The following is a 21,366-nucleotide window of genomic DNA, read 5'->3' on the forward strand; positions in this document are numbered from 1 at the left end:
ATGACTCCCCTTTTCCCTGCCATGTCAAGCTACACTACACTGCACTACATTGCGGTGAGTGAGAGTGGGTTTACCAACCACCGGCGTTGTCTTGAGCGGGCTCGGCGGTCCAGTCACCGGAAGTAGGCTCGGCGGACCAGTCGAGGGCTACATTATTATGTTCGTCAGCATCAAATGTCATGTCATCGATGGAGTATAGAGGGTGTTGAGGGGTTGGTCAAGTTACTCACCTTGCTCGGTGGGTTGAGCAGCAAGGACGGCATCAGCGGCGTTTCCGGCATCCCATTCTTGGGCTACACCAGTAGCGGCACCGGTAGCGGCGGCATCGGCATCACCACCTTCAGCCTCGGCTTGGGCGGCAGCCTTCTCAGCGGCCTCTCGCTCGATCTCCTCAGGGTCTCTGTAGAAGAACAGATCGGGGAGGGTCTCCCATCCGGAAGGACCGGTAGGACCTCTGGCGACTTGGCCCTTGAGTCTAAGGACCTCTCGACAGAGCAAGTACCAGAGGAGACCGACGGAGTGTCGGGACTTGTTGTTTCCGGGAATGGCGATGTCGACGAACTTGAGGGAAGCGTCGGTGTCGGCGAAGGCGATGACGCTGAAATGATTGCGGGACGAGAATTAACATACTGATCAAGGCGCGAATACAATTGGAGAAGGAGGCGAATGAGTGGGTGGATTATGAACTCACGGGATGTTGACGTAAGCGGCCTCTCGGATAGCTTGGTGGTCGACTCTGGGGTCGGTGACGACGATAACTCGGGGTTCCTTGAATGATCGGGTGATGTAGTTGGTGAAGGAACCAGGGGTGAATCGACCGGCGATAGCTTGGGCACCGGTGAAAGATTGGAACTTGAGGACGGCTCGGTGTCCGTAAGGTCTAGCAGAGATCACACAGATATCGTTGGGGTTGTCGATGGTAGCGAGAACTCGGGCGGCGAGGACAAGCTTTTCCCAGGTCTTACCGACGTTGAGGACGTGGATACCTAAAGACGTAAATGAGGTTAGCTCCGTTTCTGCCGTTTCTGGCAATCTCCGCATGCGGCAGCCATTATTCTTGAACTCCTCTCCTAATTGCGATTGTCCATGTCCTGTCCCTTGACTACGCATTCATGATATGATGTCTAATGCTATATTTCCTCCGCATCCACTCCTTCGGTCCCAAGATTGAGAGAATCAGAACCCACCGTCAGCTCGTCTCTTCCAGACGTATGGTTCCATAGTTTTGTCACAGTTCTTGGTACCGAGGTGGACTTGAGCAGCCAAGAGGAGTTGGATATCCTCTTCGGTGGCTTGGAGGGCCTTGGGGAGTTTATCGGCGGACATTTTGATTGATGTTGTCGTTTGGTTTTGGTTGTTGTTGGTTTTTTGTTTATATTTAGAAATGGGGAGGGGCTTGCTTACTTGATTCTGTATGTCAACGATAGGGAATTATCGAAGATGAGAAATCACTTGGTATTCTACCGCAAACCTAAGTAGAATATTTTTGGTTGAAAGAGGAGGAGAAGGGTAAAAGGAATGACGGTAACGTCAAGAATCGTTTGGGTGACGAGCAAACCAGCAATCCTCGAAAATGGAATTCTCACTCAGTTTTTTCGATAGACAGAGTGCCACATCGGGATTATAGTACATGCAGTTTCTTCCATGCCAGCAAGAGAGCGGAGGGAACCGCCAGACTTGTTCAGCTCTCGCGTGGTCTGACCCGGATTCATATAGCGTCATTTTCAAACCGCATCGCTAGTTCCAGGCTTGAAGGCTGATGATGAATTTATGTATTTGCGTACTACCGATAGCACATGGTTGCTTGTTATGTTGATTCGACACATGACCAACTCACCCAGTCGCCACTCACACTCACCACTACTACAACTACCTTTTCTCACCTATCAAACACATCTCATCTCATACAACCCATAAGACAAAAAACACCCAATAACACACCAGCATATACCAATCGCATAGCATCGACCGAAAGCAACAAGAGATATATAGAAAAGCCCCTTTGGCTGACCTCAGTGGGCAAGAGAATTAGCTTTTTTACAGGGAGAGAGAGAGTTCCGGATACCGCCGGTTGTAGTGAGTTGAACCGCCAAACGAGTCAATCCGAGAGGCGATGTACCATACAACAACGACAAACGAAGTACGAAGAAGCTATGCATATATACTGACTCGCTGATACATTGCTCCATAAAGATATCGAGCAAAGTGCGGTCCCGACGACGGAAGAAGCGTAGAAAGAAGATCAAAGACGTTACGTTAAACTCACAACTCACTACTCACCACTCATCAAGCAGAAAAAGGATCAATTCGGATCCCATTTCCCATCTTTTAACGAAAATACACGGTGTATCGCTAGTCAAACTATCTTTTTCAAAGCCAACAATAGTCGTCAAGATGTCTCCAATCATAGCTCTGGCCTTCACCACCGTCGAATCAGCTCTTGAAGCTAGATGTTAGAGCTTCAATATACCCCATCCCACCAATATTCAGCATTTGCCACTGATTCATGACAGATACCAAAATACAAGAACGGACGGGACAATATCAAAACCAACATAACAATAATACCCATATTGCTTCATTTCGTTCGCTCAACTGTTTTGGGAGTCTCTCAACATACAAGTGGTATAATAATCGGTCACGGTATACATAAGGGTATATTCGCCTATCATATCTTAGATACTGGAGAGGCTGGAAGTCATTGGTTCTAGGCGTCAGTCGGCGAAACATAGATAACCGCTCTTAGAACAATCACAATCAACATCATCATCCAAGCATATCACACACACTGTGCCCATTGACCAACAGATCATTATACGAGATCCCTTTATAAACATATCATCTCGCACCGAGCGGTTCTGTCCAGGATTCGTTCACGTCCAACCGAAAATCGCGCCTCCTTTATCTGCCACTCACCGCAGGTCACTTTGGTTGGCCTTTCCGAGAACTGTGAAAGGATTGTCCTTCAGGTGACTTCACATATAATAACGCATCTTCGAGACACCTGGTCAATTCAGACCGTATTGCCACCCATTTGTATCAACCTCATCTTATCTCTTAAAAAAGTTACACACAATCACCCTGTGTAACTTCCACACGTAATTCCAAAAAGGCGCGAAGAAAACGGAGGCTTCAAATTTCCTTCGACCAGTCATAGCCATTAATCGCCACCGTACTTCTTCGCCACCCTCCTCATCCTATCGACTCATCTACATTATCCAAGATGTCACGAGCAGCAACAGCTACTCCACCGCCTCAGACATACTTCCCTCAGCGGAACACCACGCCTACTATGCGACATTGTGCTGTCCCCAATGTAACCGCTGCCCACTTCGCTAACAGAGGGTACCAACACCAACCCAAAGCGCGTAAAACCAAGCATCTGCCTCAGCAAGGTGGCAGCACAACATCCAATAGCCCGTTGAAGAAGCCTGCATCCCTGCCAGTCGAAAATGAAGCTCTGGGCTTGTCTTTCGAAGATCTAGGTGCTGCACCTGCCGAGCTTCACCGAACGCCACCTGCGCCTTCGAGGCAAAATCCAGTCGCGTCGTATGACTCGGCAGCTTCGATAAATAGCTTCCAATCCTCTCGATCCGACTTCAATACGAGTGAACCCTCGAGCTATGAAAGAAGTGGTCGATCAACGCCTACGACTGGATCAATCTCGAGCTCAGTGTCGAGAGCTCCAACACAGCTACTGACTCCCGCTACCTCGGAAGCTTCGTTCCCTATATCTGGTCCAATCGAGCAAGATGACATAGCGTCGGGACAGCAGGTTGTTCAACTTGCCCCCCAAGCTGCTCCTCGAGCGTCATGGGTGGGGAAAATGGCGATGGCTGTGGTCAATACTGGAATGAGTATGGGTATTCCCTTCGGGCAACATGCCAGAAAGGATGTTTTATCTCCTTCAAAAGCAGCCACACCTACCCCTTTGCCACCTGTCGAGCCAGTGACTACGGCGCCAGCCGCGCTTCCCCACTCTGCGGGTCCGTCAAGGCCAACGGTCGAGGAGTTACAATCGTTATCGCCTGAACAACGATTAGCGAGACAGCGAGAATGGGCCGAAGCTGAAAATCGAAAAGTGACCGAATGCGCTCGATTGTGTTCTCAATGGCCTCAAAGCGGTTACAACACGTCGAAACATGGTCCCAACGGCGCCAACTGTTACTACCAACCCCAGTCTTTTGCTAATCCTCAACACGTGGCTGGAGTGATGCAAAGACAAGCCGAGCTGGAACATTTCCTTGCAGTCAACTCGATGATGTTCTTCTCCTGCCAAAAGCATTATCACTCGCATCGTGACTCATCGAGCTCAGATGACGAGACTGACCCATCATCCGTCGGATCTTATCAATCTTCACAACCTTCTCCGGCGACATCGATGTCGCTATCGGTGGATGATGCGATGGCGAAACAAGAAGCGGACATCAAAGCTGCCATGGCTTCACCCATCATCTCGATGTCAAGTCTGCCGTCAAGTCAGGGTATGACCCCGCTTTCGCTCTCGCCAAAATCCGTCAAGGGAGCTCGAAGTCTACCCGAATTGGACGCTTTGGCTCGATCGATGGTCTTGACCTCCCGAGATGATCAGATGGACATCGATCAGTCTGAAACTGGTTCGATAGCTGGCTCGACTGACTTGAGCGATTCAGGTATTCTCAGCCGACCAGCTCGAGCTCAATCATGTGGAGCCAAAAGACCTTCAACTGCGGATGCACATTCCTTCGAAGAGGAAAAACGACGAAAAGTTGATGAGGCTATGGTAGTTGAAGAAGCTGTCGAGACTGGTGTTATCGCTCCTTCGCCTACAAACTTGGCGAGACCTGTTCCCAACAACAATCGAATGTCTTCTTCCGTTCCCGACTTAGCCAAGGCCCGCGCCGCTCAAGCCCCTCCAGCTGTCTTCGGTGTGGTAGTCAAAACGTCAGATACGCACCCCATCATCATTTCACCATTCTTCCCTTCAGACTTGCTTCCAGTCTTGACCAAGCACATGATCATGCCTCCTCCCACCGGACCATTCTCGCAAACGCCATTGTTGCTGTCGTCAAACATTGATGTACCTTCGCTCTTACTGTCATACGCTCCGCCATCGCCTCATTCGATACCTAGTCCATCGCGATATTCGAATGATAAGCGAACGGTTGGTAATCTGCTTCTGAGCAGCTGCCCTGGGAAACGCTTGCGGCTGGATGGACCCTCCAGAGGCCGTGGTCCGGTCTGCAGAGACCTAGCGACTGATTTGAGAAGAATCAAATCGGAAGGTGTCGGATGTCTCGTCTGGTAAGTCGCACATCTTTTCATGGCTATTATTCTTGTTGTATAGTTGCTGATCAATTTGTCACATATTGCTTCTGCTTTTCTTGCCGTTCTTGCTATACGAATGCATAAATAGCTGTCTTGATGACGCTGAGCTTGCCTTGCTTGGTGTACCTTGGGAGACGTATCGAGAGGTCGCGACTGAGATCGGTCTGGACGTCATTCGGTGTGTTGCGTTTTGCTTCTGGTCTCACGTCTCGAAAACTCATCACTTACGATATTGAGTTGCATGTCGTGCGAATTTGATTTGCGGTTGGGTAGATTACCGATGCCTGACGGATTTACCCCTGTGAACATTGCGTTATTTGATTCGCAAGTGACTTTAATCGCGACCAAATACTCTCTCCAGGGTGTCAATGTCCTCGTACATTGTCGAGGGGGAGTTGGTCGGGCGGGTCTGACTGCTTGTGCATGGGCGATAAAAATGGGTTTTGTTCAACCGCATCCTTCCTTAGCTCTAGTCGAATCAGCCGCGAGAAACAAGTCGAAGACGACTACCTCATCAACTGTACCAACATCAGCAGCAGCATCAGCACCACCGATACCTGCTGAATTGGAACATCAGATTGTGATGTCGGTGGTTGAACGTGTGATTGCTATGATCCGATCTCGGAGGGGATTGAAAGCGATTGAGAGCTTTGAGCAGGTTCAGTTCTTGGCAAAGTATGTTAGTTGGTTAAGACGGGAGACTTGCTGAGAGGCCAATTCGACTTGAGATGGGGTAGTATTACAACGACTTCGAACGATGAGTAGAGAGAATTTGGAAAAAATCGAAGTAAAGCCAATCATTTGTATAGTGTATAAATTGGTGTACACTTGAAACCGTGTATGGTATAATGCCATGTCATTAGACATGTGACTGTTACGAATACGACGAGAGGAGAAGAGAAAAAAAAGTTGTAGATGATCAAAGGTAGCTAGCTGATTTTGGAATGTTGAGAAATACGAGTATAACAATAACAATAAAGCATCAAACAATCAATCATCAAACACATACATACATAGGTGTATCAAAAAATGCATATCTATGTCCGTCGATATTTGGGAAGAGTCATAATTTAGTTACACTCGGCTGTCTTGTCTTGTCTGATTCGTTGATATAGATATAGATGGTAACTAAGCTGATAGTGAATCGCTTGCTCGTTTGCGTTTGAGACGAGTCGTGATATATATATATATATATATTCGCGTATATACATGTGCTCTGTGGGCAAAAGGGGGAGAGGGGGGAAGAAATAACGAGATCCGCAGAGGAAGTTACAAAAGACCCCAAGGAGAGGACTGAATCCCTCATTGCTCATCATCTCGAGAGAGGAAGGAAGAAGTTGGGTTTTTAAACGAGTAAAAATCTTCCTTGTTCTAGCTCTAGCTAGCTCAGATGAAGAGACGGCCCGGTAGACTTGGTCTTTGAGAAAACGTATGACCAGATAGGTTTGGGGTAAAGGGAGTCATATGCATTGACCGTGCTTGATTTTTGCCATGTTATAAATGGTCGTGTGGTCCGACATTAATAGTACATGTGGTACAACAGTATGTTAATGTTACATCACTCCTTCTTGAGTCGTTGGAGTTGTTCTTGTTCCTTGCGGACTCGGTGAGAAAGCCGATTGTACTTGCGATTGCATCGCAATCCATCGAGGACATATCGCTCATCCCCAAGCTTGGGTATTACTGCATCAAGAGCATGACATGATGGAATTAGCACAATCCCAGATTTAAGGAGCGGCCCCAATTTGAGTCGAGCCGAGGCGAGTGTCACTCACCTGTAATTGACTATCAGGTGTCCTTCAGTCCCAAAGCATTTGAAGAGATTTCCTACTGTGTCGTCTGGCGCAGGGGCGAAGGCGGCGTTGATGTATGTGTACTGAAATGAAACCATACGATGATTCAGCATATGACCATTCTCAATCGGCATGAGAATGAGGATGAGCATAGCCGTGGATCAAGAGAAGGATGAAAGGAAGAAAAATGACGTGTTGTTTAAGACTCACCAATGGCTCATCCTTCTTCATACCCAGTTGTTGTCGGAGGAACAGGATAACAGCTTGGAATTTGTGCCCTGCCGTAGCTTTGAAAACGTTGTTCTTCATTATGGGCGCTGAACCTATAGCCTTGAAGCGGACGACGACTGCTCGTTGGCAAAAGGGAAGAGCAGAATTTTGAGATATCGGAGGATGATGGGCACCGAACAGCGGCAATGATCGCCATTGCATTCGTGCAAGATAGCAGTACCGTTGTTTTTGATTGCAAGGCAAGATAGGATTGAACAGGAAGGGGTTCAGTGTGTCGTTATGATTAGCTTGAGTGAGACAGGATGAATCAATATGGGTGCAGTGGCTCACCCTTCGAAGGATCTTTCTTCTTGTAATGCTCCAGCGCCTCTAGAGCTGTCGGCTGAGTAAGTTGGGACTGAGCCATCATTGTTTCTGGAATATCATGTACGGATCAGTCAAGAGCTCCAGGGGGAAATCAGGTAAGAATAAGAAAGAAGGGAATGGTGGATAGACGAAGAGGACGGTAGCGATGCGGCACAAGCCTTATCAAGTCAAAGGATGGGGCCCGCGCACGCACGCACGTACGCTGGTGGCTGACGTACCTGCTGAAGGGGCTGCAGATGGCGAAAGGAGGTCTGGAGTAGGTATCGACGTAGTTATTGACATGTCCAGTTGGCGAATGTATGATTGGCTAAGAGAAGAAGGATTGCAGGATGTTGATAAAGATATGCTCTGGACGTGATGTTTCGGATGACAGGGAAAGGATTAACCGGCACCGAAGGAAGAGCGAGCAACTGTAGATTAAGTTAACTTTACTCTTGCCTTTATGTCGATACCTACTACAAACGATTCAACACAATACAATACATCGGAATAAGAAGCATCCCATTCGAATACTTGGATAGCTCGAGCAGGAAGCGAAGAGACAGAAGAATGTCTGATCACAACAAAGGCGACGACAATCAAGATGGTTCAAGTTCAGGTGCGACGACGGAGGAGAACCCTTCCAATAACCCTTTATTCGGCGCACCACCTCCATCTGAAGAGGTCGATAACAATACGAAAGCACCTTCATCATCATCTGCACCCCTTCAGCCTAGAGTTGGTCCTCAGGCAGTATTAGAAGCAGAAGCAGAAGCAGGACCGTCTACTTCAACTACACTCAAAGGGACGACGAACCCATTGTACGGCGCTACTCCCCCGCAAGATGCGTTGCCGCCATGGCGATTGAGCCCGTACAGCAATGCGAATGAGAGCTCGCAAACATATGGGTATGGCGATGGGTATGGGTATGGGTACGGGTATGATCTAAGTCAGCCTAGGGAGTTGAGGGTGTATCATCCCCCAATACAGGTGAGTCAGATTGAGAAACCCCTAACGCGATTGACAAATAGCATGTCATCCCCTCGATTGCGCCGATTTTCAATACATTCATCAAAGCGACGAGAGCTAATATAATGGCTGTGATACACCTTGTATCTCTGTAGGAAACCCCCTCAAAGACTATAATATTCATCAAGCGAATCACATACCTCCTCTCGATCTTCTTGGGCATGTCAGCTACTTTCGCAGGTATATGGTCGATATTCGTACTTCCGCTCCTACATTCCACGTTCTCCGCTCGGAAGGCTCTTGTATCTCAGCAAACAGATAGGATGGGTGATATCCTTGAGCGTCTAAGAAGATTGCGTGCGATAGGGATGTACGGACAACCGAGATCGATGGAACCAGATCAGAAATACGGGAATGGCGTCGAAGGGATGGCGGAGGGTAAGCATATGAAGGAGAGTCATGAGGATGAAAATGGCAGTCAGAACGATGACGACGACGACGACGAGGATGATGATTCGGGGATAAGGAGGGAAGCTAGTCTGAAAGAAATTTCGGAATCGGTTGAACTGCTCCATTTGCAGTCGGATCATCGTCGCCGTCAACAGGAACAGGAAAACAAGAGAAGAGCTGGGATCGATGAAGCGGAAGCTGAAGAAGTCGAGATTGAGATTGTACCCACTACATCCCTTTCCCTCCTCTCAACCAAGCTAAACGACTTATCCGGAGCAATGGAATCGACCTCTACAACTCGCATATCGCTTATCTCGACACTGGAGAGCTATACCTCCTCGATACATAGACAATTGTTCGTTTCGAGGTCATTACAAGGCGGGTACGGAGGGTATTCGGTAGGAATGAATTCACTCAACCAGCATCTAAATAATCGTGGTAATAGTAGTGGTAGTAAATCAACATCAGGAGGAGTAGGTGGGCTGGTCGATGATTTAGGGGGGGTGAATCCTGAAGAATGGGATAAGACGAGAAAAGAGATAAGAGCTATTAAGGGGTTGTTACTGAATAGAAGGCAATTTGCACAAGCACACTGATCAGTAATGAGAGATGGCTGATTCATAGTCAGTCATTTGGTGAAAGAAGATCAATGTATGTAATGCTTTGCAAGGGTGCGATTGATGCAATTTGCACGATCCACAATGACTCAACATTCATACACGGTTTATTGTGTGCATCATGATCATGACCATATTTGTCATCATTATCGTTGAGCATCAGAATTTTGGCAGTCGACTGATGTCGGAGTTGGAAGTAAGCTGTTGAGTATTGTATGCTGTACGTTGTATACTCTGGAGGCGACAATATGCAAAAGTGATACAAGCGGATTACAAATTACAGGAACAAACATCGTGATCGTATTGGTGGTTGTACAACAAGCTGTAAATTCAAAGATAGATAGATTGAAAGATCTCCTGAGACATCGAGGAAAACAAGATAGCCACAATAGCCAGTACGGCTGCTCCCTTTCCCTCCTGCAGTTCGTCAACACACTGATGCTTCGACCGCATATCAGTCCAGCGCATGATCACCCTCGTCTTCTTCGCCCTCTCCATCCTCATTAGCCAAACTGTCCATAAGCTGCACAAACGGTCAGCCTCTTTCTCACGTCAATCGACATCCACATACACGGCCGAAAGATACACTCACCATCATAGCAAACTCGTCTTCCTCCGTCCCTTCCGTGGCCTCCGTACCCTCAGTCCCAGCTATACTATGCTCATCCGCATCTTTGCCCGAGTGTCCCGCATCATCACCCGCATCCGCATCCGTACCCGCACCCGTACCAGCAGCGCTGTTGGTCGGAGGCTGATCCTCCACTTGCGAACTTTCTGTACTCGTACTCGTACTCGTATTCGGATGAAGGGTCTTGTCTTTATGTTTATTATCATTATATTGAAATCGGTTCTCAGCCGGTATTTGGTTTCGATCAGATTCAGATGGAGCTTGGAGTAATAATGGTTTACGTCTTTTGGCAGGTTGATCATCTGGACTAAACCGTTCCATCGGACCATCCAATCTATATTAGCTTCGATATAAGTTTGAGACGGCGCTTGGCTTGAAAGGTGATTATCCGTTACTCACTCCAACGGCGATGGGTCTTTGAAATCCTCCAGAGGTAGACTCTCTTCGTCTGCGTACCGCACGCGTTTCTTACTTGGTGTCGAAGGGGCACTGCAGCCCCACGTTAAGATGACAGAACAATCAGCTCGGAATCGAGACAAAGCAAAGATGCGAATGAGATCTGAGATGGAAGTCAAATTCGCACATACCTATCAACAGACTTGACACTGCCATTCTCCGTTGCAAGATCCACATCGTCTTCTTCTGCCAAGAAAGCTTCCCATTCGGCATCCGCACCTTCATCCCACCCTTTTCCTACTTCCGCATCATCATCCATGTTTTCATGATCGTCTTCTTCCTCTCCGTTGCGAGTCGTGGTCGTCGGCAGATCGTCAGGATTCTCGCTAGGCTTCAAAGATTCGCCTTGCTGCTCTCCAGACGAGGAAGATGAGCCGTTCGTACCGTCGGTGATGCCTGATTGACTTGGCAGAGGAGGAGGCGCTAGAGGCGGCGTAGTAGTCCGTGATCTCCCCTCCTTCTTCGCAAGGTATTTACTCTCGTCCTGTCGATGCCATAGCGCTACGCTATCCCAGAACCAATTCGCCCATACTATTTGGGCACCAGGTATTCGACTCGTCCTGTAAGTCTTCTCGGTGTTCAGGGTCGCGGTCACGCAATGTGTTATGCGTGGATGTACAGATAAAGAACATAGTGCTCCGAAGGTTTCGGCTGTTTGCCATATCTCGGTGCTAGGTTCACGGTCTTCGGATCAGCATGTCATCACGGAGTTGCTGGTAGCGTATGGACTCACGTCTCGGGATTGGCTGCTTGAGGGATCAAGCCTGAAAAAACGAGGTTACAACCGTCTAAAACTCTTGACTTCAATTCAGGGATGATGAACTACATATGATACTCGCGTCATCAGCGCCTTTCTCCATTGTATCAGAATGCTAAGAAGAGCCGGGCTCACCTCCACATCGCAACTCATGGGCAAAGAAGACCCCGTGTCCCAATCGTCGAGCGAGTCGAAAGCTCGGTAAAAGCGGTGATGTATCTCTCGAAGGATCTAAATTACCAAATGCATCAGTACAGTAGTACGCTTTATGCAAGTGGCAGTAAGGTGAAGGAGCAGAATTGGTACCAGAGATGGCACTCACATCGGATACTCGTAACAGCTCATAATCGTTAGGGTTCAGCAGAGGTTTTCTAGGTCTAGGCGGAGTCGATGGTGTAGAAGGAACTGGAGCAGTTGTGTTCGCTACTGTGGGAGAGTCATTTTGCACCCTCTTCTGTTCATTGACTTGGTTTTCAGAAACAGGTGACGTTGATGTATCCTTGGACTCGATCCCATTTGGTATATCCTCATTGTGTAAACGTTGATTGACTACTTCTCTCCCATCGCCTTCAACCTGCTCGAGCTCCTCTTGCATCTTTGCTAATGGTCTACTTTCACTCAAATCATCTAACAATTTCGCTTTCATCAGCAGCCCGTCTTCCACCGACGGCAAGTCCTCTGGAGTCGCAGGCGGGGGAGTCGAAGCGTCCGACGCGGATAGAGAAGGGGAAGTCGGTGTAGAGGCTGTGGCCGTTGCAGACGGGGGTGGCGTAGATTTGTTCTTCGGTAAGAAAGATGAATTTATATCTCCTATTCCTATGAAGAAGTCGTCTGCCGATCGCATTGGGTCAGGGTCAGGGTCAGCCTGCACACCATGAAAGAAGAATAGCAGAAGTGAGATAATGTTGAAGAGACGATTGATATAAGAGCTCGACTCACACGGCACGACCTTGACTAAATTAGGGCAATCTGCCCAGACGTCAGACCTGTCGTCGATGACTACTACCATGGAAGTGTCCGTAGGGAACAGCCTCTTCAGATTCTTCGAGCTGAAACCTATATACGAGCAACAAGTCGATAATTGGTCAGCTGCATTCGAGCCTGAGAGTGGATATATCACTCACTTCCACTCTCGTCCCTACTCAGTATCCTGCCTCCAAAGATCTTTCCATCCGGATCAATAACTTTGCATATGGCGTCGGCATATGACCTAGTGCCCATGGTGTAGACGTGCATCTCGTAAATCTCGGACATCTCGTCTAGGAATTTTTGCAGGCCTGGTCTAAATTGCGTGCACATGTCAGCTCGAACCTTCGTTGTCGGCCGGTCAAGAGTCACAGATACAAAAGCTCACCTAGGCTTTGTGAAATACCATCTACCCTGCATCTGGACTATACTCTCCCCGGGTTTCCGCCTGGGCTTGACGTATCCCGGCGGGAGGTCATCGGCAATTTGGAATCTGGCTACATCGCTCAACGCCTCTGAATTTGGATTCTTCTCAAGCCTAGTGGGAGATGGAGATGATTCAGGTGGTAAGGTTTTCGTAACAAGGGGTGGGGAAGTAGGAGGTGTGGTGCTTTCTTTTTCGTCTGCTCCATTTGGCTGCTCAGAAGGGCCGGTTGATCGTCCGGGATATTCAGGCTGGTCAATTGACGATGACCGCGAGGGAGAGGAACTTTCTTGTCGGTTATATGCGTCGATCTCGTCCATCCATTCCGCGACCGTCGGGTCGACGGTCGTATGTATAATTGTCTGGTCGAGATCCACAATCAAGGATAATTTCCGTGATGATAGAAGGTTGTCCCGAGTCAGATTGTCCAGTCGGTGAGCTTCCTGCGAGTTATACGCGTCAGCTTGGTGTGCATTGTTGAGCGATAGCAACACAATTCTAATAGCTGAACGTACATTCTTCGATACAGTCACTCCCATCGCATCGTGGGTGACTTCGAAACCACCAGGGTGCCTGGATGGTCCGGCCTGTTCTGACGAATTGACAGGAGCCGGCGCTGATAAGTAGTCGTCTCTGCAGTCCCCAGTCAGCTGGACGTGTCCTCGAAAAGCAGAACGTTCAGGGAAGCTCACTCAGTCAGATCAGCACCGCATATCCCGCACATTCCGTGTAGCCGAACGGGATGCGAACACGGTTGAACAACGTTGATCAGCGTTTGACTATTGGAACTTCTTGATTAGCTCGGATGATTCCGTGAACGCGAAAAGAAGCGAGGACATATGTATAATACGGAAGCTTACTTGGCATGCCGCCTCTCAAGCTTTGTCCCAACTTGAACCCAAGATTCCCAACCTGCGACTTCGCCAGTGATTAGACAGTCCCAAGTCCCAGAACCATCGTCGCCCTCGACTTCCCCTTTAGAAATATTAGCTTTTCTCCCTTCCGTTTCTCGCTTTGACAACGCCGCTCGCTGTTCTTTTGACATGAAGGAATACTCGAGTAGATGAGATCCTCGTTCCACCGAGTCACCTGTTCGGACGAGTAGGCGGGTTATGGTTATTGGGTAAGGGAGAGTCGGGGGAAGGGTCAGTGGAGTTGGTGGGTCGGACATGATATTGGTCGCTGCGTCCTTCGCAGTGGAACCTGGGCAGCGAATGTATGGGATGATAGGGTATACGAACGCTCTCCGTCCGATCGACCTTGAGGTGAGATTGTTACCTTGAAGCATACAGCTTTGGATTGTTCGAGTGGTCAAACGACCCTCAAACGAGCTAAAGACAGCACCAGAAATATCTTCCACGTCATCATTTTTCACCCTACCCATTGTTTACGAGATTGGGTCTATTCCGATTCATCTTGATTTTCCTTCCCATCCCTCCAACCCCAACATCGCATGACTACTCTGGAAAGATGGACGACATGATAATATGACGACAACTCGCTCCGACCTGCCTCGAGTGGGCAGTCCGTCTTTCACCCCGTTACTTATCCGGTACCTCCTCTCTCATCCAGCATTACACGGATGGTCGATCAACCCTTCTTTATTCTCTATACTCCTCTTGGCGCTCATTACGAGAAAAGGCGGCGTAGTCATAGATGTATCTCCGCGAGATGTAACGACGTCGGTCAATGTCGTCCAATCTGTAAGCTAGTCACTCGATAACCTCGTACAGATGAGCTCATACCACAATGTGGAACAGATGGTCGAATCGATTTTCGGAATACGTACGCATACTCTGGCGCTATATGACGATTCCACACTGGACGATCTCTCCCAGTCTCTATCTAGATCTGTTTCTATATCGGATGGAGCGTCGAATACGCTAGCCTGTCGAGCGCTACACGTGTCTGCGAGTGAAGGTCAAAACGGCAAGGCGGATGGGGCAGAAAAACTCGAAGTATTGATAGTTACTGGCCTGGAGCACGCGAATAGTCCGGTCAAGATCAAGCTGTGCGATATATTGACCAAGAAGCGGCTGCAAATAAGGCCAGCGATGGGCGGCGGGGGTGATCATACGGAAACGAGGGTCGAAGATCTGATTGTTGGAGAAATTGTTGAGGTAGAATATGATCCGCTTGTTATCTGGATAAGAGAGGAAGGGTCTGAGGTGCCGTCTTGGGTGGTTCGTCTTCTAAAACTTGCAGTCTCAGCAGCGTTATCATAAGCCAAGATCAGTCAGCTGATCTGCTGCGGTGCTGGATATGCATTGTGTTTGCAGATCGATCACTTAATACTTGGTTGTCAACTAGATTCCCTCAATATAGAATTACCCCCTTCTGAACTAGAGGAGGATCAGACCGGAATCATACCTTCATCAGTGAGTTATCTGGATTCTGTTTCATCTATAAAGCTGGACTGGCGCTACACTCATTCGCCCTAACAATTATGACGGTTCAATGACGCGTATTTGTTGTAGTATATCTCTACACTCAAGAGCCTTTTACCATATGTACACATCCACGCACCCCTCCAAATCCACATATCCAACTTACTCTCAGCCGTCTCATCCCATCCATCCCTTCGAACCAGTCTTACCGGAAAAGCCGTCAGAGCCTTTCCCGAACTGATCAGAGCCCATCGACTGCTTTCAGGCGACTTCAAGGTCCCCCAAGCGTTTTTAAACCCGGCTGGAAGTGGTCATGAAGTGGAGAAGGAGAAGGAGAAGAAGGGATTAGGAGGTGGGATTGGGGGTGTGGATACTTGGAACCAACTTGCAGGGGAGCAACCTACTTTGGGTTCTTTCGCTAAGAATGCTACGGCTGCTGCGGCTGCTGCCGAAGAAGCAGGGGCAGGGGGACGGGGAGAAGGAGGGAGAGGAGATGAAGAAGGGGACATTGAGGATCCGTATTGTGCGCCTAGCAATGTACAGGGTGTATGGAAGGTGTTTGCGGCGCACAGATGTAAGCTGAGAACTGAGAGAGAGGAGGTGATGTACCTCATCAAGGGATCTGCGGGGTCTGCTTTTGCTTCAGAGGGCGGAAGTGGGCGAGGAGTGAGGGGAGATAAGCTGGAGAATGCGGATAGGAATGTAAGGGAGAAACGAAGAGGGGTAGATACGATCTTAGAGGAGATCACAAGGACGGTTTAGTCCGTTGAAAAGACAGACTTGGACAGAATGCGTGGATGTAAACGTGATTGGTGATGTGGTTGTAAGCTGTTGTAGTTGTATTCGTACAATATATTCATTTCATGTTGTTACGATCATCAAGTTGCACAAGAACATGATACCCAAAATGCATTGTCCTCTATGATTGACGATACAGCTAATGGGTTAATTGTACATTAAACATTGCACGTTATCCGTCATGCGTTATACGAGCCATCCTTTACATTCCGCTTTGGTACTACTTCCTCCGGCTTCAGGCCACTGGACGAGGAATTTATCGACAAATGGTCGGACTAATTTTCCACTCAGTGAGAGCGATTTGACTCGCGCGAAGGACTCGACGTAGATGATTTTAGTGTATCTTAGACCGAGGATCTAGTGGACGACGTAATCATACAGGGGATCAGCGGGATACTCGTCCAGGACATGCAGGCGAATGCACCGAGGAAGCGATGAAGCGACGGAGCGATGGAGTGACGAAGTGATAAAAAAAGGAGGAAAGGGAGCTGATTGAGATGTAGAGGACTAAGATGGCTCAGACCGGTAAGAGTAGCCAAAACTCACCCGCCGTATATAGGAAATCAATACCAACACCACACAAGTCCCAGGCCCATTGATCAACAGCACCTCAGCGAACGGTTCTTTCGGATTACGGAGTAGAGGCTCGAGGAAGATACACCAGAATGCCACGAGGAAGGTCTTGCTGGCGGAAATGAGGGTGGATAAGAGGGGTTCGGCAACTTTACGAGCGCGAGGAAGGGGTAAGATGGTGTAAGCCTGAAACAGGGGTAGCAATGTGTGATGGGATGGTATTAGCAGACCTTCTTCTGTGTGAAGAAATTAGATTTTCCTGGTCTGCTTGGAATCTCGGGAAAGCAGTAGATAGTAGATAGGATAGTAAGAAGGGGCAAGAATTATTTGAGATGCAGGCTAATGATATGTCCACTCACTGATTCGTTCTTAAGTGTACCAGCCCCCGACTCGAGGGATGAAATAGCTTTAAGAGAGATCTCGTCGTTATGGCACAATATATATGTTCGAGGGGTATATCGGTCGAATGGAAGAGTAGATACTAGGGATTTCATCTCGCTCGTGTGCCCGCCTGAACGATGATTTAAATGAGAATCGCATCACACATCAGCTTGGGAGTCTTCAAAACGCATGAGGGTATTTATGAGTTGAGATTGAGTCGAGATGAATGGATGGACAGCTGGGACTCACCTGAACCTAGGAAGATAGCTATCGAACATCGTTCATTTGGGTTTCTGCGCTTCGCCTGCCGAGAAGTGCGGTGAGGGAGAGGTAGGACATGATGTATCCTGATCGATAAAAGGACGCCGAGGCCCAGTACAGCTGTCAAGCCAGCTAGGAGGACCATCGGGATGCTTGATCTGGCCGACGAGATGGTTGTACTCGCATACAGCTATGAGTGGTGGGCTATAAAAGCACGACAACAACAGTAACAATATACAGAAATGTGACACGTGGCATCATTCGAGATGAGATGATGTCACTACTCGAACAACCTCCACCAGTGAAGGCGAGGGCGAAGGCGACGATTGAGATAGCGACGAGTAAGCTAAGAATGGTGATAAGATTATCGCTGTATACTGTGTCATATTGATGCTCATCACATCGATCAATATCACCAAGTCTGTCTCGGCAAGTCCGAGAAAGACTTCGAGATAGCAAAACCAACATGGCTGTGATATTGCGCAGCAATACCGATCTGGTGTACCTGCCAGATCACGGATTTGTGGGCGAAGAAGGGGGTAAGTCCGTCTCCATTGCACAACCATGTCTTATGAGCCCACCTACCTCGGACGATACAGTGTCAATTGAGGAAGCGGCTTTAAGCCTACGAATGACATCTGTTCATTTGTATGGCATTCTGGCTGACGGGTCATGTGTGATACTATTTGACTCTACTACCTACCTACCGACCTATCTTACAGCTCTTCGAATCTTACCTCAAATCACGCGGCAGATCCACCGACTCGACATCTCCCACAACCTCCTTGGCTCCTCCGGGACACTGACCCTCTTCAAAGGCTTGTCCACTCTCCGTCTCCGCCATTCCTCGCCCGAATTGGGTTTGGGGTTATGGGGTCTGAAAGAGGTGAATCTGGGTATGAATGGTATAGATGATATTGCCCTTGATGGTCTCTTAGCGTACGCTAAGAAAGACGTACTCCTCTCCCGAGTGCTGGTGCAGGGGAATGAGATCACGTTGGAAGACGGGAACGTAGAAAGTATAGTCAATTCATTAAATGGGAGTCATATAACCTCTTTCAGCCTGGTCAATAATACCTCGATCCGCCCAGAAGGCTTGAATAGATTTTTGGGATTGTTAGATTGTCCGAGCTTGAAATCTTTACATCTCTCAGCGTGTAATTTACCGCCCTCAACCTCGGAGGCGATAGTAAATTACCTCACCTCGATTTCGAATTCGAATTCGACTCATACCTCAGAGACGAGCTCGGAGTGGAAGTCGAACTCGAAGGGGGAGGGGAGGGGGAAGTTAAGATTGGACCAGAGCAGATGTAGGAATTTGGAGAATCTAGAATTGAATGGCAATCACCTAGGATCGGAGGGAGTCACCAAGATAATAGATGCGATTGAGAAAGATAATTATACGATTACCAGTGTTGGATTATTGGCGAATCATGCGCTGTCGGAACAAATTACGAATATAGACGATGATCAATTACCTGGCGCGACTTTGGATGGGGGAGATCCAAGATTGATAGATCGGAATCAAGAGAATAAGGCGATAGAATACCAAGTGCACCAACGATTACCCCTTATCCTTGACCGGAATCGCATTCTCACGAGGAGGATACGCAGGGCATCGGTGAGAGTCTTGTACCCGGCTAGGATCATCCTCAATGCGCAGGTCAACATTCATGATAATAGTGATGGGGATACTTGTGTGAATGGAGTGGGATCGATGGAGAGAAATAAGGAGTTTGCTAGAGGAGTGATAGAGGATATTTCCAATGGAGTACCGTATAAAGGGATTTTCAGATTACTGGATTTGCCTGAAGAGATTGTGCAGTTGATAGTGAGATATACGAGTGAAGATCCCTGGGCGTTCAATGATGCCCAATGGACCAAGATACGGAGAGATGCGATCGATCGGGATGGGCTGAAGAAGATGTATAGGTCGAGAGTCGTTAGAAGTAGAGGGAAGATGATTGATGAGATCAAAGGAGTGAACAGGGAGATGAGGGAGGAGTGGTTGAAGAGGAATAATCTTGATAAGTGGGAGAGGTGAGGCCAGGTGAGCGGATAAAAGGGGTGGGAATTTGGGATACTGCATGGGAATAGATTGAATTGTACTGTACTGTACTGTACTGCAACGTGCGTGTGCGTCATTTGTTGTAGATTGTATAGTGATTGGGTTGTGAATAAGTGTTTCGACCTGCCTTCGACTTGTAGAACTGGTGCCAACCGATGATCTGCATCATCACTTTACCTAGTTACTACATGCTTGTCATTTTACGGATGCATCCTGCACCTTGTAGCCTACAACCGTTCTCGAGTCGTGAACGTATACAGCCCGTTCCTTCAATCACTCTCATCGTCACTCCCATATCCACCAAGCATCGAAGCCATCCCACCCGCTGCTGGCTTGGCGACAGCTTTGGGCGGGACTTTCCTCTCCTTCAGCCTATCTTGATTCTGATTCTCCTGCGCTTGTTTCTTCGCTATCTCAGCGTAGAATTTCAGATTATCCAGAGCGTCCGCATCGAAGAATCCTCCATTACCATTGGCACTTTTAACCTTCTTCGTTGGCCTATCTTCGGCTTCTTCGGGTTGTTCCGGTATATCCTCGGGTTTAGATTGTTCGATATGATAGAAATCTTCTACATCTCCTTCTTCTAATGCTCTGATCGTTTGAGTAGCTTCTACCAGGTCTTCATCTAGCATACCTGCGATCGCTTTTTCACCCATCTGTTGAATCCGAGCTGCCTCGCGCTTCTTTTCTCCTGGATTGGGATCTTCAGTTGCCCATCTACAGCGCCATCACGTTAATGATCGAATCATATCAGCATCATTAAGTAGCGACCAGGAGGCAGGGAATCGTGGTCATGATCGTTCGAGGAAGTATGCGGTAGACACCCACCTGACATTCAGTATCTCGTCCCCGTCCATACTTTGATTAGCCATTGCTTCTCTAGCGAATTGAGCGTTCAGCTCTGAGGTGTACATGACAAATGCGACGCCTCGTCCGTATAGTATGTTCCCTGTCCCAGTCGCGATTCCATCGCGTCAGCTCAAGTATGCACATTGGTTGGCACTGTATCGCCGAGTCATGGTGACAAAGTGTGCGCGTGGGAAGAGAATACTGAGAGACAGACACTCACATCTCATGATCTCCCCCCATTCGCCGAAATGCCTCAGCAAAGTCTCCTCGGCCTGCTTCTTATCTGGCGTCTCTTGTATCTTCCCGATATACAAGGTCCTGTTCACCCGGTTGAAAGATCCTACTCCGCCCATATCATCTCGATATTCCCCGTGCTTCTCTCTTCCGAAACAATCCCTCGAGTTGTCCGGCAGTTGATCTATCGCATGACGCACGAACATTGTTTCAGCTCTGATAGAGAGGGTGACAAGCAGGTTTGTCTGGTGGGAACTCACGACTTGGTAATGGTAATCTATGCAGATAATTGCATTCATGACTTCGAATTTGTAAGTCAGCTATCTTTTCTATCTTTTCGGAACAGAGAGATCGATCAAAAAGCAGCTCACCCGTATGGACAATACCCTCGAGCGAAGAACAAACAACAATACTTGTTGGCAGTTGCGTCTGCTCTTGTATATCCAGCATCCCTCGCTATTATACATCGAGTCTGTGCTTTTGTTTTGCTGTACCGCCATTTGGAATAAGCATATTGTTCAGACATCGAGTTACGGTGCGCATTTGGAAGCTTACTTCGCTAATGCATCTTCTTTGTCTCCTCCTGCCCACTTGTTATACCATATATCTGTTCACATACAAAGCATTAGTATTGGTATGGGATAATTAATGTGTAACAGGAGAAGACTAGGACATACTGTACTCTTTGCCCGGTTGAATCGCTTCGGTCTTATCGATCTCCCCTTCTTTCACTTGTTTTCGAGCTGGCCTCAATTTCCGCTTGGGCGCTACTGTCTTGGAGGTGCCGGTACTTGAGCTTTCTATAGGTTTCATCTTGCTTTCTTCTTGTTCGACTAGTAAAATATATCGATATGAAGTGTAAACATAGATAT

General features: G+C 48.1%; 9 protein-coding genes across 9 annotated transcripts; 4 read left to right on the forward strand and 5 right to left on the reverse strand.

Moving 5' to 3' along the window:
* Nucleotides 1-70: 70 nt before the first annotated feature.
* On the reverse strand, nucleotides 71-1,326 carry I303_106996 (40S ribosomal protein uS2; the record flags this gene model as incomplete). Its single annotated transcript, XM_018409679.1, has 4 exons — nucleotides 71-147; nucleotides 231-598; nucleotides 692-986; nucleotides 1,188-1,326. The coding sequence occupies 4 exons, from the start codon at nucleotides 1,324-1,326 to the stop codon at nucleotides 71-73; spliced, it is 879 nt and encodes a 292-aa protein (XP_018260682.1).
* A 1,897-nt stretch (nucleotides 1,327-3,223) lies between these two features.
* I303_106997 (uncharacterized protein) lies at nucleotides 3,224-6,016 on the forward strand (the record flags this gene model as incomplete). Its single annotated transcript, XM_018409680.1, has 3 exons — nucleotides 3,224-5,283; nucleotides 5,396-5,485; nucleotides 5,581-6,016. 3 exons carry the CDS (start codon nucleotides 3,224-3,226, stop codon nucleotides 6,014-6,016), a joined length of 2,586 nt encoding a protein of 861 aa, XP_018260683.1.
* Nucleotides 6,017-6,968: 952 nt separating this feature from the next.
* On the reverse strand, nucleotides 6,969-7,979 carry I303_106998 (ubiquitin-like protein ATG12; the record flags this gene model as incomplete). Its single annotated transcript, XM_018409681.2, has 5 exons — nucleotides 6,969-6,990; nucleotides 7,083-7,183; nucleotides 7,311-7,447; nucleotides 7,662-7,745; nucleotides 7,916-7,979. The coding sequence occupies 5 exons, from the start codon at nucleotides 7,977-7,979 to the stop codon at nucleotides 6,969-6,971; spliced, it is 408 nt and encodes a 135-aa protein (XP_018260684.2).
* A 267-nt stretch (nucleotides 7,980-8,246) lies between these two features.
* Nucleotides 8,247-9,691, forward strand: I303_106999 (uncharacterized protein; the record flags this gene model as incomplete). Its single annotated transcript, XM_018409682.1, has 2 exons — nucleotides 8,247-8,666; nucleotides 8,801-9,691. The coding sequence occupies 2 exons, from the start codon at nucleotides 8,247-8,249 to the stop codon at nucleotides 9,689-9,691; spliced, it is 1,311 nt and encodes a 436-aa protein (XP_018260685.1).
* Nucleotides 9,692-10,166: 475 nt separating this feature from the next.
* On the reverse strand, nucleotides 10,167-14,114 carry I303_107000 (uncharacterized protein; the record flags this gene model as incomplete). The annotated part of the gene is made up of 13 exons (XM_065969488.1): nucleotides 10,167-10,235; nucleotides 10,305-10,647; nucleotides 10,740-10,829; nucleotides 10,928-11,467; nucleotides 11,530-11,618; nucleotides 11,689-11,784; nucleotides 11,876-12,384; nucleotides 12,493-12,609; nucleotides 12,678-12,835; nucleotides 12,908-13,386; nucleotides 13,459-13,576; nucleotides 13,636-13,722; nucleotides 13,804-14,114. The coding sequence occupies 13 exons, from the start codon at nucleotides 14,112-14,114 to the stop codon at nucleotides 10,167-10,169; spliced, it is 3,006 nt and encodes a 1,001-aa protein (XP_065825560.1).
* A 316-nt stretch (nucleotides 14,115-14,430) lies between these two features.
* On the forward strand, nucleotides 14,431-16,092 carry I303_107001 (uncharacterized protein; the record flags this gene model as incomplete). The annotated part of the gene is made up of 4 exons (XM_018409684.1): nucleotides 14,431-14,646; nucleotides 14,704-15,126; nucleotides 15,223-15,321; nucleotides 15,421-16,092. The coding sequence occupies 4 exons, from the start codon at nucleotides 14,431-14,433 to the stop codon at nucleotides 16,090-16,092; spliced, it is 1,410 nt and encodes a 469-aa protein (XP_018260687.1).
* Nucleotides 16,093-16,314: 222 nt separating this feature from the next.
* I303_107002 (uncharacterized protein) lies at nucleotides 16,315-17,488 on the reverse strand (the record flags this gene model as incomplete). The annotated part of the gene is made up of 4 exons (XM_018409685.1): nucleotides 16,315-16,485; nucleotides 16,675-16,887; nucleotides 17,061-17,212; nucleotides 17,332-17,488. 4 exons carry the CDS (start codon nucleotides 17,486-17,488, stop codon nucleotides 16,315-16,317), a joined length of 693 nt encoding a protein of 230 aa, XP_018260688.1.
* A 321-nt stretch (nucleotides 17,489-17,809) lies between these two features.
* I303_107003 (uncharacterized protein) lies at nucleotides 17,810-19,387 on the forward strand (the record flags this gene model as incomplete). The annotated part of the gene is made up of 2 exons (XM_065969489.1): nucleotides 17,810-17,882; nucleotides 18,066-19,387. The coding sequence occupies 2 exons, from the start codon at nucleotides 17,810-17,812 to the stop codon at nucleotides 19,385-19,387; spliced, it is 1,395 nt and encodes a 464-aa protein (XP_065825561.1).
* Nucleotides 19,388-19,680: 293 nt separating this feature from the next.
* Nucleotides 19,681-21,307, reverse strand: I303_107004 (pre-mRNA-splicing factor CWC2; the record flags this gene model as incomplete). Its single annotated transcript, XM_018409687.1, has 7 exons — nucleotides 19,681-20,128; nucleotides 20,240-20,360; nucleotides 20,481-20,678; nucleotides 20,755-20,795; nucleotides 20,866-20,982; nucleotides 21,050-21,101; nucleotides 21,172-21,307. 7 exons carry the CDS (start codon nucleotides 21,305-21,307, stop codon nucleotides 19,681-19,683), a joined length of 1,113 nt encoding a protein of 370 aa, XP_018260690.1.
* Nucleotides 21,308-21,366: the final 59 nt, after the last annotated feature.

This window comes from Kwoniella dejecticola, chromosome 9, assembly GCF_000512565.2.
Source record: "Kwoniella dejecticola CBS 10117 chromosome 9, complete sequence".
Taxonomy (NCBI): domain Eukaryota; kingdom Fungi; phylum Basidiomycota; class Tremellomycetes; order Tremellales; family Cryptococcaceae; genus Kwoniella; species Kwoniella dejecticola.